Source organism: Heterocephalus glaber, unplaced genomic scaffold, assembly GCF_053883595.1.
Source record: "Heterocephalus glaber isolate CG9 unplaced genomic scaffold, H.glaber_assembly_v1.0 deba00001757, whole genome shotgun sequence".
Taxonomy (NCBI): Eukaryota; Metazoa; Chordata; class Mammalia; order Rodentia; family Bathyergidae; genus Heterocephalus; species Heterocephalus glaber.
In genome coordinates, this window is record NW_028258454.1 from 1,841,456 (window position 1) to 1,859,188 (window position 17,733).

The following is a 17,733-nucleotide window of genomic DNA, read 5'->3' on the forward strand; positions in this document are numbered from 1 at the left end:
CCTGATGGCTTCACTGCTGAATTCTACAGGACATTTAAAGAAGAACTATCACCATTACTCTAAACACATCAAGGAAATTGAAAGGGAAGCAATACTTCCAAAGTCATTCCTGGAAGCAAGTGTTACTTTGATTCCAAAACCGGAGAAAGACACAACCCAAAAAGAGAACTACAGGGCAATCTCCCTAATGAACATAGATGCAAAAATCATCAACAAGATACTGGCAAACAGAATACAGGGGGTCATCAAGAAGATCATACACCTTGACCAAGTCAGATTTATCTGGGGATGCAAGTATGGTTCAACATACAAAAATCAATAAATGTAATGCACTATATTAATAGAGCCAAGGACAAAAACCATATGATCATCTCAATAGATGCAGAAAAAGCATTTGACAAAATCCAATACCCATTCATGATAAAAACCCTACAGAAAATTGGAATAGAAGGTCTTTATCTCAACCTGATTAAGGCTATCTATGAAAAAACAACAGCCAACATCATAATAAATGGTCTGAAACTTTCATGCTAAAATTAGGAACAAGACAAGGATGCCCACTATCACCACTCCTGTTCAACATAGTTGTGGAAACATTAGCCACAGCAATTAGAAAAGAGAAAGAAATAAAAGGAATCAAGATAGGAAAGGAAGAAGTTAAACTGTCATTATTTGCTGATGATATGATACTTTACATAGAAGAGCCAAAAAACTCTGCCAAAGGACTTCTAGACTGAATTGACAGATTCAATACAGTAGCTGGATATATAAGGTCAACACTCAAAAAAAAATAGCATTCTTATACACAAATAACAGACTCACTGAGAGAGAAATTAGGGAAACAATTCCTTTTACAATAGCATCCAAAAAAAATGAAATATCTAGGAATCAATCTATCAAAGAAACCAAAAGACCTCTACACTGAAAACTACAGCACTCTGAAAAAAGAGATCAAAGAGGAGATAAGAAAATGGAAAGACATCCCTTGTTCCTGGGTAGGAAGAACCAATATAGTGAAAATGGCCATGTTTCCAAAACTGCTATATAGACTTAATGCAATGCTAACTGAAATTCTGACAATATATTTCACAGAACTAGAGAAAACAATCCAAAAATTCATTTGGAACCAGAAGAGACCTAAAATAGCTAAAGCAATTCTAAGCAATGGAGACATGGCTGGGGGTATCACAATCCCAACTTAAAACTATACTACAAAGCTACTGTGATAAAAACAGCATGGTACTGGCAAAGAAACAGACCTGAGGATCAGTGAAATAGATTAGAAGATGCAGAAACAACTTCAGACATACTCAGCCACCTCATCTTTGACAAAGGAGCTAACTATCCTGACTGGAGGAAAGATAGCCTCTTCAACAAATGGTTTTGGAAAAATTGGATTTCAACCTGCCAAAGATTAAAACTAGACCCCTATCTTTTACCATGCACTAAACTAAAATCAAAGTGGATTAAAGATCTAAATATTAAGACAGAAACACTAAACTTTCTGGAAGATAAGTTAGGTAGAACTCTTGAAGACATTGGCATAGGAAAAGACTTCATGAACAAAACCTCAGTAGCATGGGAACTACCACAAGGAATCAACAACTGGGATCTCATCTTATTAAAATGCGTCTGCACTGCAAGAGAGACCACCAACAGAGTTAAGAGACAACCTACAACATGGGAAAAAATTTTTAGTAGCTGTACCTCAGACAAAGGACTATTATCTAGAACATATAAAGAACTGAAAAAATCAGACCCCCCAAATTCAAAGACCCAATTTAAAACTGGGCATCTGAAATGAACAGACATTTCTCAGACAAAGAAGTAAAAGCAGCAAGTAAATATATGAAAAAATGTTCAACATCACTGGTCATTGGAGAGATGCAGATGAAAACAACACTGAGATTCCACCTCACCCCAGAAAGAATGGCTGCTATCAAAAAATCAACCAATAACAAATGCTTGTGAGGGTGTGGTGACAAAGGAACCCTTCTCCATTGTTGGTGGGAGTGCAGACTGGTGCAATCACTATGGAAATCAATATGGAGATACCTCAAAGAACTAGGACTAGAGGTCTCATTTGACCCAGCTATCCCCCTGCTGGGTATCTTCCCAAAAGAATTAAAATAATCATGCCACAGCAATATATGTGTACCCATGTTTATAGCAGCACAGTTTGTAATAGCTAAAACTTGGAAACAGCCCAAATGCCCATCAACTGGAGAGTAGATAAAGGAGATGTGGTTTTTTAATAAAATGGAGTACTACTCAGGCATAAAGAATGAGACATTAGAGACATTTATAGCTAAATGGATGCATATTGAGGCCATACTTTTAAGTGAAATAAATTGGACACACATAAGTAAATACCGAATAGTTTCTCTAGTGTGAGAAACTGAAAGTGTAAATAAGGATTAAAATGATTAAAATGAATAATTGATCATTTGAAATAGAAGGAAAAGGTCCAAAGGGGTAGGGGAAGTGGGAGGGGAAGGGGAAAGGAAAGAAGGGAAAGGAAAAATTATGAGAAAAGGAAAAAATGGAAACAAAGTCTTTGTAAATAGGGAAGGGTGAAGGGGGTGAAGGGAGCATAGGGAATGGGGAAAAAATAAGAACTATGTACAGGTACAAGCACCCAATGATAAATGTAAATGTATTGTATACCTAAAATGTACCAATAAAAGAATTTAAGAAAAAAAATATATATGGTAATAACTACAGGAAAAAAACCCCATCAATGGCTCCTCATTGCAGAAAGTACAAAATTTATTTTTTTATTTATTTGTTTGTTTATTTTGAGACAAGGTTCAGATTGGCCTTGCACTCATAATGTAACCCAGGCTGGCCTTGAACTCATGGCAATCGTCCTGCTTCAACCTCCCAAATGCCGGGATAACAGTCATGTGGTAACACACTCAGCTTAGAAAGTACAAAATTTAAACATGTGAGCAGCCTTTCAAGGGATAATATGAATAACCCAAACTAATCTGTTTCTCCCCTGACCTCTTCCAAATTAAAGTGCCATGGTCTCCTGACTTTTTTCTTTGGTAATAGCTATTCATCTCCATTTGAAATGCCTTCCTTCTCCTCTCTACTTCGCCAAAATCAACCATTCTCAACACTCATTGCCCAGCTCAATAATGTATGAAATTTAAAAACAAGGAGGAAGAGGAAGAAGAAAAATAAATATTCAGCAATTAGACTCCATACCAGGGTGAGGCAGCCCATCTCTGGGGGTATGCCTCCAGCACATATATTTCTTGAAAAGGGGTTGATAACCATCGGCCTGCCTTTAATGCTCAGTTCAAACCCTAACTTTTCCGGGAAGCCTTCCTTGACCATGTCAGTGGAGTAGAGTCTTTCCTGGCTGTCCTTACCATACACTCAATGGCACCTAATAGAGCCTTCCAAGATAGCTCAGAAGCTCTAAGATGGTTCACTCTTGGACCATCACAGCATCTTCCCAGAGTAAACTTTACAGATGTTTACCAATTGTTGGCTCTAGGATGGAAGTGCAGATGTGACCAAAACTGGATGTGAAGTTGTGTTATTGATGGAGTAAAGCCAATGCTGGGATCCAAGCAAGACATGAGGCCACAGGGAACTCTCTAATGCTGTAACATCCACAAGCAAAGGTGAGTTGTGTGAGAGTGGGGCAGACCTGGCCAGAAGCCCAGTTCAGTCCAAGTGAGCTGAGAGCAAAGTTCTCAGAAGTGGAGAGAGGTGGAGACAAGGTCTGTGACAATGTAGAGGGCCATGAACTACATTTCAGAAGAGCAATTTTGTCTCTGGTCCAGACAGATAAGTCAAACTTCAGGGCTCGAGGGTATTAAAGAATTCCTGGCCTGGAAAGTGCACCAGAAGTGAAGGGGAATATAGGAAAGAAAGAAGTTGCTCCAGGATCGAATTGGATAAAGAATCAGGAGAATGGAAGGAAAAGAGACTGGCCTGCCTCAGAGAGACAGATGATCTTCTTGAGTCATGTTTTCATCATTCATGAGTTCTCTTTGTACTGGACTTATATATTAATTGATTCCTTTTATTCCCTCACCTAATTCTCAAGGTAGTTACACACTTTACAAGGGCCTAGCTACATGCTATACAGCAGGAAAGGGAGCAAGAGTAGGGCCAACTGCCAGGGGCGCTGTCTGTTCGCTAAGCCAAGTCCCCCACGCCAAGGACTGCTCTGGGGCCACCCAGTCAGGCGAGAGTCCCCTAAGAATAATCTACAAAGGAGACTTGTGTTTGGAAACTGCCTGGGGCCCTATTTCATCACGAAACTCTTCCATTTCTGTCATGCCACAAGTGATAGTTATTTTGTAAACAGAAGAATTAGATCTTTCAGATAAAAGCCTTCATCGAAACTTTCCCACCTTTACCATAGCAGCAAAAGTCCTCTCATGGGAACATTTGGTGAGAAACAGAATACTCAGTCTGCTGGCCCATGTGATCCCTCAATCTTAATGGGTCTTGAGGTGTTGGGGACACTGGGAAACCTCTCCACTCAGAGGCTCATGAGGCCTATGAAGGAAGCCATTTATATGCCAGCACCTGTACCTTCCTCCTACCCTGGAAGGCCTCCATCCTCAACCCTCTCCTTCAGTTCACTGGACATGAGCTCTGTGAGGTTGAGCTAGGGAGCTCAGAAAAGGTGCCTAAGACCTAAAGACTGTCTGCTGTGTGTGACAGCATGCGTGCCCTGTAGCTGCATTGCATGGACCTCATTCAAGTGCCAATCCTCACAAATTACCTGTGAGACAGGCATTATAACATCAGTTTTAGAGGGGACAGAACTGAAACACTGAGAGGTTGAACGATGTGCCCACTGACATCAGGGGTCAAGTGGAAAACTAGAAGCTTCCATACAAAATTGTCTTATCCCAATTAATTATAATAATAACAACAGTATGTTGAGTGTTTATTATGGGCAAAGCATTGTTATAAGCACTCTACATGTACCCACGTATAACAATCCTACAGGTTAAGAACAGTTATTATTTTCTTCCTTTTACTGATGGGGAAATTGAGGCACAAAGAGATGAAATGCCTGGCCTGAGATTGCAGTGGTATGTGGATGGCTGGGTTGGAACCTGGATGAGGGTCTGGTACCTCCCAGCAAAGGCTGGTCTTCCTGCTTGCCTGCCTTGGCCTTTCCAGGCTCATGGCAAGAGAAACCATTATATGCACTGTACAACATGGGGTAGGATTGAAAAAAAAGGCATTTAAAAATGATTATTGAAATGTGAAGATTGGTGAAAACTGTGGAATGTGCACTATGGGCTGATCATTACCAGATGCATAGAAGGAGGGGATTTAAAATCAGAGTAGACAGAATTTTTTAAAGATGCCTAAAATTGTGAAATAAACTAAATTACAATTTATAAAAGGATTTTTTTTTTCTTTCTGAGAAAGGGTCTTACTAGTACAGGCTGACCTTGAACTCCCAGTGTGGCTCAGACTGGCCTCAAACCCACAAACCTCCTGTCTCAGCCTCTCAAGTGCTGGGATTACAGGTGTGTGCCATCATGCCCAAGAGAATTTAAAAATTTTTAAGTCAAACAACAATAAATAAAAGCCTTTATGTTGATACCTTTTTTTCCAAATTTAGAATAGTTCAAAAAGATGTAAATGTCCCATACTCTGGTGGTACAGGCTGGCTGGGCTGTGAAGTCTTCTTTCCACCCCTGAGCCATCCTGGGAAAGCGGTCCTAATTCAGCCCTACTGGGCATATTTGAAGTAGATTGAAGTTTATGTTGTGTGCTCTTCTACCATCTATTTTTCATATCTTCCTCCTATCATCAAGCCATATTCTTAGTGTATGGAAGGAAGCTTAGCATTTGTGGACTACAGCTATGTCTCTCCCTGTCACAACATAAACCACTCTTTAAAGTTGAACAACTCCATTGGGAATCATTAATAACCTTGGACATTATATTTGTTCCTTTATTGTGTGTTCTTTAAAGCACTGTAGCACTACATGTGCACAAAGAAAAATGCTTCACCACCTTCCAGTCTCACCCTTCCACTTTTGTACTTTTGCAAGATAAACCAATTAATTTTGATATCACAGAAAAGCCAACTGATTTGGCTTCAGGTTGCATATTATAACTAGTCTCTAAAAGTCTAACACTTGTTGAGTTTTGATGCTGTACCAAAGAATAATAACTACAATAATCTGGAAAAGCTATTAAGGTCTACCCCTTTATCTAACTGCAGTATATATCTGCATGAGGCTGGATTTTCTCATGACTCAAATAAAACTAAACAGCTCGAATGCAGAAATAAATATGAACATCCAACTTTCTTCTGCTGAGTTTATGCATCAAGGAGATTTTAAAAAATATAGAACAATGCCACTTTTCCTGCTGTTTTTAAAGTATGTTTTTAAACTTTTGATAAAAATTCATGTAACATAAAATTCACAAACTTAACTGTATTTTAATGTTTACAGTTCTGTGGCTCCCAGTACATTCACAAAATTATGCAACCATCGCTACTATCTGATTTCAGAATATTTTTATCATCCAAATAAAAACCAATTTTTCCCTTCCCCAGCCTCTGTTAGCCACTACTCTGCTTTCTGACTCTATAGATTTGCTTATTCTGGACATTTTATATAAAAAGACTCATACAATTGTGTTCTTTTGTGGCTGGCTTCTTTCCAGTAGCATCATATTTTCAGTGACTATTCATATCATAACATGTATTGTACTTAATTCTTATTTATGGCTTAGTGTTTCTTTGGGGGAAAAACTTCTAAAATTCTATATCACAGTAAGATGAATATTTAATTGGGAATAATTAATTGAATATTTCAAAATAGCTAAGAGAGAGAAGTTTCAATGGTCCCAACACAGAAAAGTAATAACTGTTTGAGGTAATATGTTAATTACCCTCTTCTGAACATTCCACAACCTATATATGTATTGAAATGTCAAAGTGTATCCCATAAATATGTACAATTACAGGTCAATTAAAATTTTAAAAAATGTTGTAAAGTTTCCCAGCTGATTTGAATATGCAGATGAGTTCAAGAGCTACTGGTAACCAAGTGTCAAATACTAACTTTACTGGAATATCAAACTTATAATAAGTTCTTACCAGTAACAAAATGATAACAATAATATTCCATTGTATGGATATACCACATTTATCTTGAACACTTGTTTCTACTTTTTGACTAATGACTAAAGCTGTCTTAAAAATTCATGTACAAGTTTTTATTTGAGCACCTATTTTCAGTTCTCTTGGGTATATATTTAACGAGTGGAATCATCATATTTTAACTTTCTGAGAAAATACCACATTGTTCCTGAAGCAACTGCAATATTTTAAATTTCTGCAGACAACATAGGAGGGTTCCAATTCTCTATTCTCTGATTCATACTTGTTATTTGTTTTCTATTTGTTAGGTTTTTTTTATTATAGCTGCTGAGCAGGTGTGAAGTGGTATCTCACTGCAGTTTTGGCTTATATTTTCCTAGTGACTAATGATGTTGAGCATCTTTGCATGTAATTATTGGCCATTTGTATATCTTATTTGAAGAAATGTCTGTGTGAAGCCTTTGTTCATTTTAAAAAATTGAATTTTTGGGTTTTTTTACTGAGTTATTCGAATTCTTGGGATGTTCTGGATACTACATCTTTATCAAATATGTGAGTTGCAAGTATTTTCTACCATTCTGTGGGTTGTCTTTTTAGACTTCATAATAGTATTTTGGGGGCACAAAAGTTTTAAATTCTGATAAAATCCAATTGATCTGTCTTTTGTTTCTAGTGGTTTTGGAGAATTTTTGGTCAAATCCAAGATCATGGAGCTTTACTTCCATGTTTTATTCTAGAGATTTATCTTTTACATTTGAGTCTTTGTTTCATTTTGAGCTCAGCATTTTACATAATATTAGGTATAGACTCAACGTATCCTTTTATTTGAGAGTTTTCTAAACCTGATCATGAGATACTGACTAAAGAGGAAGACTTTGGTCAATGCATACTTTGTCTCTGCTAGAACTTTCCATGTAGCATATCTATTTCATCATACATTTCCTCAAGATATAAATAAAATAAAGTTAAACCTAGAAATGAATCATTTAAAATCATTTCCTTATCATCCAATTGGCATACAGAATGTACATTATTTTATTAGAAAAATGGCCTGTAGTTAAGTCAAGGTTCTCCCTAGGGTTGGGCAACAAGCTGTGAGGTAAGAAAGGGTGTGATTCTCCCTCTGTCACCAGCTGAAATGGCTCGAGATAATGGCACCACGGGAGCCACAATTTATACTTTGTAAAATGCTGAAAAACTGTTGCTAATAATTTCTTTTTTATTTTTATTTTTTTATTTTTATTGTTTTGTATTAAATTCTTTTATTGGTGCATTGTAGGTATACAACACAATTACATTTCTCATTGGGAATTGTACCTTTACATAATGCATCTTGGTTCTTATTTTTTCCCCATTCCTAGCCTTCCCTTCATGCCCTCCACCCTTCCCTATTTACAAAGACTTTATTTCCATTTTTTCTATTTCTCATCATTTTTTCCTTTCCCTTCTTTCCTTTCCCCTGCCCCTCCCACTACCCCTACCCCTTTGGACCTTTTCTTCCTATTTTGGATTATCTATTATTCATTCTAATCATTGGTACATTTTAGGTATACAATATAATGACATTCATCATTGGAAATTTGCACCTTTACATAGTCTCTCTTGGTTCTTATTTTTCACCCTTGCCCAGCCCTCCCTTCAACCCCTCCAGTCCTCCCTATTTACAAAGATTTTGTTCCTATTTTTCCATTTTCTCATATTAATCCCATTCCCTTCTATCCTTTCCCCTAGCCCTCCCACTTCCTTCCCCTTTGCCCCTTTTCTTCCTATTTCACATTACCTATTATACATTTAGTCCTTCTTTACACTTTCAGTTTCTCACACCAGAGAAACTATTTGGTATTTACACATGTGTGTCCTATTTATTTCACTTAAGAGTATTGCCTCAATGTGCATCCACTTAGCTATAAATGTCTCTAATTTCTCATTTTTTATGGCTGAGTAGTACTCCATTTTATAAAAAAACACACTTTCTTTATCCAGTCTCCAGTTGATGGGCATTTGGGCTGTTTCCAAGTTTTAGCTATTACAAACTGTGCTGCTATGAACATGGGTGCACATATATCACTATGGTATGATTCTTTTAATTCTTTGGGGAAGATCCCTAGCAGAGGAATAGCTGGGTCAAATGGGACTTCCAGTCCTAGTTCTTTGAGGTATCTCCATACTGATTTCCACAGTGCTTGCACCAGTCTACACTCCCACCAGCAGTGGAGCAGGGTTCCTCTTTCCCCATAGCCCCGCCAGCATTTGTTATTGGTTGACTTCATGATAGCAGCCATTCTTTCTGGAGTGAAGTGGAATCTCAGTGTTGTTTTCATTTGCATCTCTCCAACGACCAATGATGTTGAACACTTTTTCATGTATTTATTTGCTATTTCTACTTCTTTTTGTGAGAAATGTCTGTTCACTTCAGATGCCCATTTTTGGATTGGGTCTTTAAATTTGGGGAGTCTGATCTTTTGAAGTTCTTTATAGATTCGAGATAGTAGACCTTTGTCTGAGGAAGAGCAGGTGAAGATTTTTTCCCACATTGTGGGTTGTCTCTTCACACTGCTGGTGGTTTCTCTTGCTGTGCAGAAGCCTTTTAATCAGAAGAGATCCCATTTGTTGATTGTTTGTGCTAGTTCACGGGCAACTGAGGTTTTGTTCATAAAATCTTTTCCTACACCAATGTCTTCAAGGGTTCTACCTAACCTCTGTTCCAACTGGTTCAGAGTTTCGATTTTAATATTTAGATCTTTAATCCATTTTGATTTTAGTTTAGTGCATGGTAAGAGATATAGGTCTAGTTTGAATCTTTGGCAAGTTGAAGCCCAATTTTTCCAGCACCATTTATTAAAGAGGCTGTCTTTCCTCCAGTGAGGGTGCTTGGCTCCTTTCTCCAAGATGAGGTGGCTGAGTGTGTCTGGCATTGTTTCTGCATCTTCTAATCTGTTCCACTGGTCCTCAGGTCTGTTTCTTTGCCAGTACCATGCTGTTTTTATCACAGTAGCTTTGTAGTAGAGTTGCAGGTTGGGGACTGTGATACCCCCTGCCATGTCTCTGTTACCTAGAATTGCTTTTGCTATCCTGGGTCTCTTCTTGCTCCAAATGAATTTTTGGATTGTTTTCTCAAGGTCTATGAAGTATGCTGCTGGGATCTCAACTGGAATTGCATTAAATCTATATAGCAGTTTTGGAAGTATGGCCATTTTCACTATATTAATCCTTCCTACCCAGGAGCAGGGGATGTCTGTCCATTTTCTGATATCATCTTCAATCTCTCTTTTCAGAGTGCCATAGTTTTCAGAGAAGAGGTCTTTGATTTCTTTCATTAGGGTGATTCCTAGGTATTTCAGTTTTTTGGATGCTATTGTGAAAGGAATTATTTGCCCTATTTCTCTCTCAGTGAGTCTGTCATTGGTGTAGAGGAAAGCTATTGATTTTTGTGTGTTGATATTGTAACCAGCTACTTGACTGAATTTGGTTATTAGGTCTAGAAGACTTTTGGTGGAGGTCTTGGGGTCTTCTATATACAGTATCATGTCATCTGCAAATAATGACAATTTGATTTCTTCATTACCTATCTTTATTCCTTTTATTACTTTCTCTTGTCTAATTGCTGTGGCTAATGTTTCCAGAACTATATTGAACAAGAGTGGTGATAGTGGACATCCTTATCTTGTTCCTGATTTTAGTGTGAAGGGTTTCAGTTTTTGACCATTTAGTATGATATTGGCTGTTGGTTTTTCATAGATGGCTTCTATCAGTTCTATCAGCTTCTATCAGTACAGACCATCTATTCCAATTTTTGTAGGGTTTTTATCATAAATGCATGTTGTATTTTGTCAAATGCTTTTTCTGCGTCTATGGAGATAATCATATGATTTTTATCCTTGGCTCTATTGATATAGTGTATTACATTAATTGATTTTCGTATATTGAACCATCCCTGCATCCCTGGGATGAATCCCACTTGATCAGGGTGTATGATCTTCTTGATGATCTTCTGCATTCTGTTTGCCAGTATCTTATTAAGGATTTTTGCATCTATGTTCATTAGTGAGATTGGCCTATAGTTCTCTTTTTCAGTTGGGTCTTTCTCTGCTTTGGGGATCAAGATGATGCTTGCTTCCAGGAATGAATTTGGGAGTATTGCTTCCCTTTCAATTTCATTGAAGAGTTTAAACAGTAGTGGCAGCAGTTCCTCTCTAAATGTCTTGTAGAATTCAGCAGTGAAGACATCAGGGCCCAGGCTTTTCTTAGTTGATAAGTTTTTAATTACATTTTCAATTTCATTTGTTGATATTGGGTTGTTCAGAATTTTTAGGTCTTCTTCGTTCAACTTTGGTAATTCATATGTATCTAGGAATCTTTCCATTTCTTCTGTGTTGTCCATCTTATTGGCATATAGGTTCTGGAAGTAGGTATTGATGATCCTCTGGATTTCTGCTGGGTCTCTTGTCATTTCACCCTTTTCGTTCCTAATTGCATGGATTTGGGCCTTTTCTTTCCTTTTTCTGACAAGGTTGGCTAAACGTTTGTCAATTTTGTTGATTCTTTCGAAGAAGCAACTCTTGGCTTCATTGATTTTTTTGTATCATTCCCTTAAGTCTCCATTGCATTGATTTCTCCTCTGATCTTTATAATTTCCTCCCTTGTATGAGCTTTGGGGTTGTCCTGTTCTTCTTTTTCTAGAAGCTTGAGGTTCAGCATCAGGTTGTTTAATTGGGCTTGTTCTGTTTTCCTAATATGCATATTCACTGCTATGAATTTCCCTCATAAGCCTGCTTTCATTGTGTCCCATAGATTCTGATATGTCGTATTGTCATTGTCATTTAATTGAAGGAACTGTCTGATTTCTTGTTTAATTTCTTTGTGACCCATTGGTTATTCAGAAGTGTGTTGTTCAATTTCCACATGTTTATGAAATGTTTTGAGTTTCTTTTGCTATGGATCTCCAATTTCATCACACTATGGTCTGATAATATACAGGGGATAACTTCAATTCCTTTGCACTTCCTTAAACATGTTCTAGGTGTGAGTATGTGGTCTATTTTGGAGAATGACCCATGTGCAGCTGAGAAGAATGTGTATTCTGATTTTGTGAGGTGGAAGACTCTGTAAACATCCGTTAAGTTCATTTGTTCAAGAGTTTGATTGAGTTCTAGTATTTCATTCCTTATATTTAGTCTAGTTGATCTATCTATTTGTGACAGTGGGGTGTTGAGGTCCCCCACTACAATTGTATTACTGCATATATGACTTTCCATGTCCGTTAGTATTTGTTTTATATAGTTGGGTGCACTAGTGTTTGGTGCATAGATATTTATGATTGTCATCTCTTCCTCTTGGATTGTTCCCTTTACAAGGATGTAATGTCCTTCTTCATCTCTCTTAATCAGTGTTGGTTTGAAATCTACTTGATCTGCCAAGAGGATAGCTACTCTTGCTTTTTTTCGGGTTCCTGTCACATGGAGTATTGTTTTCCACTCTTTAACTTTCAGTCTATGAGTTCCCTTTTGAATTAAGTGTGTTTCTTGTATGCAGCATATTGTTGGATTTTGCTTCTTGACCCATTCTGCCAGTCTATTTCTTTTGATTGGTGAATTGAGACCATTAACGTTGATGGTTTTAACTGAAACATATTGACTTGTCATTGGCATGACTTTTTCTTTTTGTTGGGTTCTCCCCCTTTCCATTTAATTTCTTGTCATGCCAGATGGGTTCATTCTGCTTTGCTTCCTGGGGTTGGGATCCTCAATGTCTATGCCTAGGATATTGTGTAAAATTCTTTGGAGTGCTGGTTTGGTATTCACGAAGTTCCTAAGGTGCTCTTTGTCATGAAAGTATCTTATTTCTTCATCCATTTTGAAAGATAGTTTTGCAGGGTACAGCAATCTGGGTTGGAGGCTGTTTTCTTTTAGGGCTTGGAATATGTCACTGCAAGCTCTTCTTGCCTTGATGGTTTGTGTTGAGAAGTCTGCTGTGATTCTGATGGGCTTTCCTTTGTATGTGATTTGTTTCTTTTCTCTGACTGCTTGGAGAACTTTGTTCTTCTGTTGAGTTTCTGGAATCTTAACAATTATATGCCTATGTGTAGATTTTTTTTGATCAAGGCTAGTTGGAGTCCTATATGCCTCACTTATCTGTAGGTCAAGCTCTTTTCCCCTGCTTGGGAAGTTTTCTGCCATTATTTCTGGGAAGAGATTTTTTTTATGTCATCTCCTGTGGAGAGTGGTGTTAGCCATAGAGGCTCCATGTTAAATCTTACCCTCCATTGTATAGAGCAAGGAGACTATGTTACGAGGAACCGTGTCCTTGCCAAATTAGATGTTTACCTTCAGAAATTGTCCTGGAACATGATGAACGTTTTGTAAACCCGAGCAACAAGAAAGCCCATGAGGGTGGGGAATTTCCAAAGAACTAGAGAACAAGGAAGCAGGTGTCTTTGGATAAGGGTCATGATTAATAACCAAACTTACCTGTGAAAAAAAGGGGGAGGAGAATATAAAAGCACGGCGGTTGTCTCTCAGACAGTCTCCTGACTCTAGCTCTGTGTCTTTCCTTTTCTTCATCCTCACTCCCCCATTCAGGTGCTGTTCGACAAGTGATGGCTGGCTCAGTCACGGGTGGCACCCGAACAGGGACCTGAATATGGGGGACCATAGTGAAGGACACCATGGATTGTGAGCTCAGATAAGTAAATTAAGGGCGGTGAATACACTCGGGAGTAACAAGATGGGTATTGGTAATAGCTGAATTCTTTTTGAACATATGCTTTAAAAATATGCTTCACGCTCATGGAGCAAAGGTAGGGCATCAACAATTATGTAATTTTTTAGAATTTGTAGAGAAAGTTTGTCCTTGGTTCTCTGAAGAAGGCACAGTAGATTTAGAAGTATGGAATAAGGTGGGAAAGCGACTTCAGGACTATTACGATGGTCATGGACCCACTAAAATCCCTATAGATGCTTTTAGTTTATGGGCTTTAATTAGAGATAGTTTGGATCCTCGGTATGAGGGAGAGAGGGTTGAAGGACCCTCCTCAAGTCCTTCCTAGGAGGAGCCTGACAAGGCTGGTGTTCCCGAGGTTGTCCCTCCGCCTCCTATAGAAAGTGAAACTAAGCCATCTGCTCCGCCAGTATATGCTGATGCAGAGCCTGCACTAAGGAAGGGTTTTTTTTCCTGATGAGGGACCCCTAAACCCGGGAGATGCTGATGATTTGGAAGAAGAGGCTGCTAGGTATAACAATGAGGACTGGCTCCCCCTCCCTATCATAGCTGTGGCCAGGAAAACCGAAAAATCCAGACAGCCAGCGAATGAGGACATGACCGAAAGGATTACTAGATTGGAAAAGAGATTGGAGTCTCTTTGTCAGCAGTGGCAGACAGGCTTAACACTGGAAGAGGAAGACCAGAAGACTCAGGGCGAGGGAGGAATAGTTCCTAGTATAATTGCTGGTCTTGATCCCCCACCAGTTGCAGGTCCAAGATTAATGAAAAAACCTGACCCTCTTATAGCCATGATTAAACATCCCCCAGGACTCAGGCCTTTGTCTGTCAATTCTTGGTCTCTGTCACCATTACAAGCTACCCTGCAACATGTGGTTGACAGAGGGGAAGATACCCAGGGCTTTCATTTAGCTTGTCCAGTATTTGAGGAAGCTGATGCTCAAGGGAATATGGTCAGAATCCTTCAGCCGATATCTTTTAAGCAACTCAAAGAGTTAAAAATGGCATGTGTGCAATATGGCCCTACCGCACCTTTTACTCAGGCTATGTTAGAATCGTTGAGCACGGAGGCGCTGCCTCCCGGAGATTGGAAACAGCTTGCTAAGGCATGCCTGTCTGGGGGAGATTACCTCCTTTGGAAAACAGAATTTTCCGAGCAGCGTCAAAGAACAGCTGAATTAAATTGGGCTAATAGAAATGATATTGATTATGACATGCTGGCAGGAGAAGGGCAATATGCGGACCTCTCCAATCAATTATTGTTTCCTGCAGGAGTATATGCACAGGTCAATACCACTGCCAAGCAGGCATGGCAGAAGCTGCCTTCTATAGGTAGGCAGACAGAAGATTTATCCAAAATTAGGCAGGGACCTGATGAGCCTTTTCAAGACTTTGTATCCAGGTTAATGCAGACTGCCAGTAGATTGCTGGGAGATTCCGATGCGGGATTGTTACTGGTCAAACAACTGGCTTATGAAAATGCCAATACCGCCTGTCAGGAAGCCCTAAGACCATTTAGAAAGAAAGGCACCATTTCAGACTATATTAGAATGTGTGCTGACATTGGGCCTGCTTATACTCAGGGCCTTGCCATGGCAGCAGCTTTGCAAGGAAAAACAGTTAAAGAAGTGTTGTTCCAACAACAAAAGAGAAATCCCAAAGGTAGGGTTCCGGGTCCGCCAGGGAGTTGTTTTAGATGTGGTCAAATAGGCCATCAGGTGCGGCAATGTCCCAATAAGACTCCTCCAGCCAAGTCAAACAATGCAGGGAAAGAAAATGGGCCTAGATTGTGTCCCAGATGCAAAAGAGGCAATCATTGGGCTAATGAGTGTAAATCTAAAAAGGATGCCATGGGAAATATTCTCCCACAGGGAAACAGGAGGAGGGGCCTGCCCCAGGCCCCGGGACAATGTTATGGGGCACTTCAAACATTCATTCCCCAGCAAGGAAATCCATTCAGGACCTTTTCAGAGCAACTGCAGGCAGCACAGGACTGGACCTCAGTCCCTCCGCCTTCACAGTATTAACCCCGGAAATGGGGATACAGGCCCTACCTACCGGAATTTATGGTCCCTTACCATCAGGGATGATGGGATTGCTTTTAGGTCGAAGTAGTGCTACTATGAATGGTATTTTGGTTGTTCCTGGGGTCATAGATGGGGATTTCACTGGAGAAATTAAAATCATGACTCACTCACCTACTGGGATTTCTGTGATACAAGTGGAACAACGTATAGCGCAGCTGCTGTTGCTCCCTCAAATACTAACAAATAAAGCAGCAAAAGAAAAAAGAGGAGATGTTGGATTCAACTCTTTAGATGTTTATTGGGTACGGTCTATAGGAGCCCAACGACCTGTGCTCACCCTGATCATTGATGGGAGAAATTTTCAGGGTCTACTGGACACTGGGGCTGATGTCTCAGTTCTAATTGCAGACCAATGGCCTATGGCATGGCCTAAACAATCAATAATGACACAATTACAAGGAATAGGTCAAAGCCAAAGCACCGAACAGAGTAGTGATATGTTATTTTGGAAAGATGCTGAGGGTCATCAGGGTAGATTCCAGCCATATATTGTGCCGGGGCTGCCAGTTAATTTATGGGGCAGAGATGTTATGAAAGAGATGGGGGTGTATTTATATAGTCCTAGTGAACAGGTCACCCACCGAATGTTTGAACAAGGGCTTTTACCTAATCAAGGCTTGGGAACTAAAGGTCAGGGGATACAGGAGCCTTTAATGCCAATCCAACGACCTCCAAAAACAGGCTTAGGGTGTTTTTAAAGGAGGCCACTGATCAGCCTGTACTCCACGCGGATCCCATTACTTGGAAAAGTGAGGAACCTGTGTGGGTGGATCAGTGGCCTCTCACTGAGGAAAAAATTAAAGCTGCTGAGCAGTTAGTACAGGAACAGCTCGATAGCAGACATGTAGCTCCTTCTAATTCTCCTTGGAACTCGCCTATCTTTGTCATTAAGAAAAAATCGGGGAAATGGAGATTATTACAAGATCTTAGAAAAGTCAATCAGACTATGGAAGTAATGGGAGCCTTGCAACCAGGATTGCCTATGCCATCAGCTTTGCCTAGAAATACTTATAAAATCATTGTAGATTTAAAGGATTATTTTTATGCTATTCCACTTGCTCCTGAAGATTGTAAGCGATTTGCTTTTAGCGTACCCTCGACAAATTTTAAGGAGCCTATGAAGAGATATCATTGGAAAGTATTGCCTCAGGGTATGGCTAATAGTCCTACTTTGTGTCAGAAATTTGTAGCTCAGGCAGTAAATAAAATTAGGCAAATATATCCCCAAATCTAAATTGTTCATTATATGGATGATATACTTTTAGCTCATGGACAAGAAGGCCTCTTATTAACAGCCTATGCTCATTTACAACAAGCTTTGAGGGATCAAGGATTAGTGATTGCACTGGAAAAGGTTCAGACTGAACCGCCATATTCCTATTTAGGACATAAGTTATATCCCAAATCTATATTACCTCAGAAGGTTCAAATTAGGAAAGACAATTTACACACTTTGAATGATTTTCAGAAATTGTTAGGAGATATTAATTGGCTTAGACCATATTTAAAAATCTCCACCAGAGAATTGAAACCTTTATCCGATATCCTCCAGGGAGATTCTGATCCTACATCTATTAGAAAATTAACTGAAGAAGGTCGGATTGCTTTGTGTGAGGTAGAACAAGCTATAGAATGACAGCAAGTTCAATATATAGATTATGCTCGAGGATGGGCTGCCTATGTTCTGGCGACAGCACATGCTCCCACTGCCGTTTTATGGCAAGAGGGTCCTTTGCTTTGGTTGCATTTGCCTGTTTCTCCAGCCAGAGTGTTAACTCCCTATTATGAATCTGTGGCGTGCCTAGTTCATATGGCGTGGGA

General features: G+C 39.2%; 1 protein-coding gene across 6 annotated transcripts in view; it reads left to right on the forward strand.

The window, feature by feature from the left end:
- Nucleotides 1-13,869, forward strand: part of Arsb (arylsulfatase B) — a 301,469-nt gene extending 287,600 nt beyond the window's left edge. For 2 of the 6 annotated variants that reach the window (XM_087201177.1, XM_087201180.1), the window contains one exon: nt 13,687-13,869. Coding sequence is in view for 1 of the 6 variants with exons in the window: in XM_087201178.1 (XP_087057304.1) it covers nt 13,687-13,745 (59 nt within the window). In the remaining 5 variants the exon portion in view is untranslated. Of the gene's footprint in view, nt 1-3,508; nt 3,639-13,686 lie in introns of those variants that run through there. The other 4 variants (XM_087201176.1, XM_087201184.1, XR_015447385.1 and 1 more) reach the window with 3 other exon arrangements.
- The last annotated feature ends 3,864 nt before the right edge of the window (nt 13,870-17,733 follow it).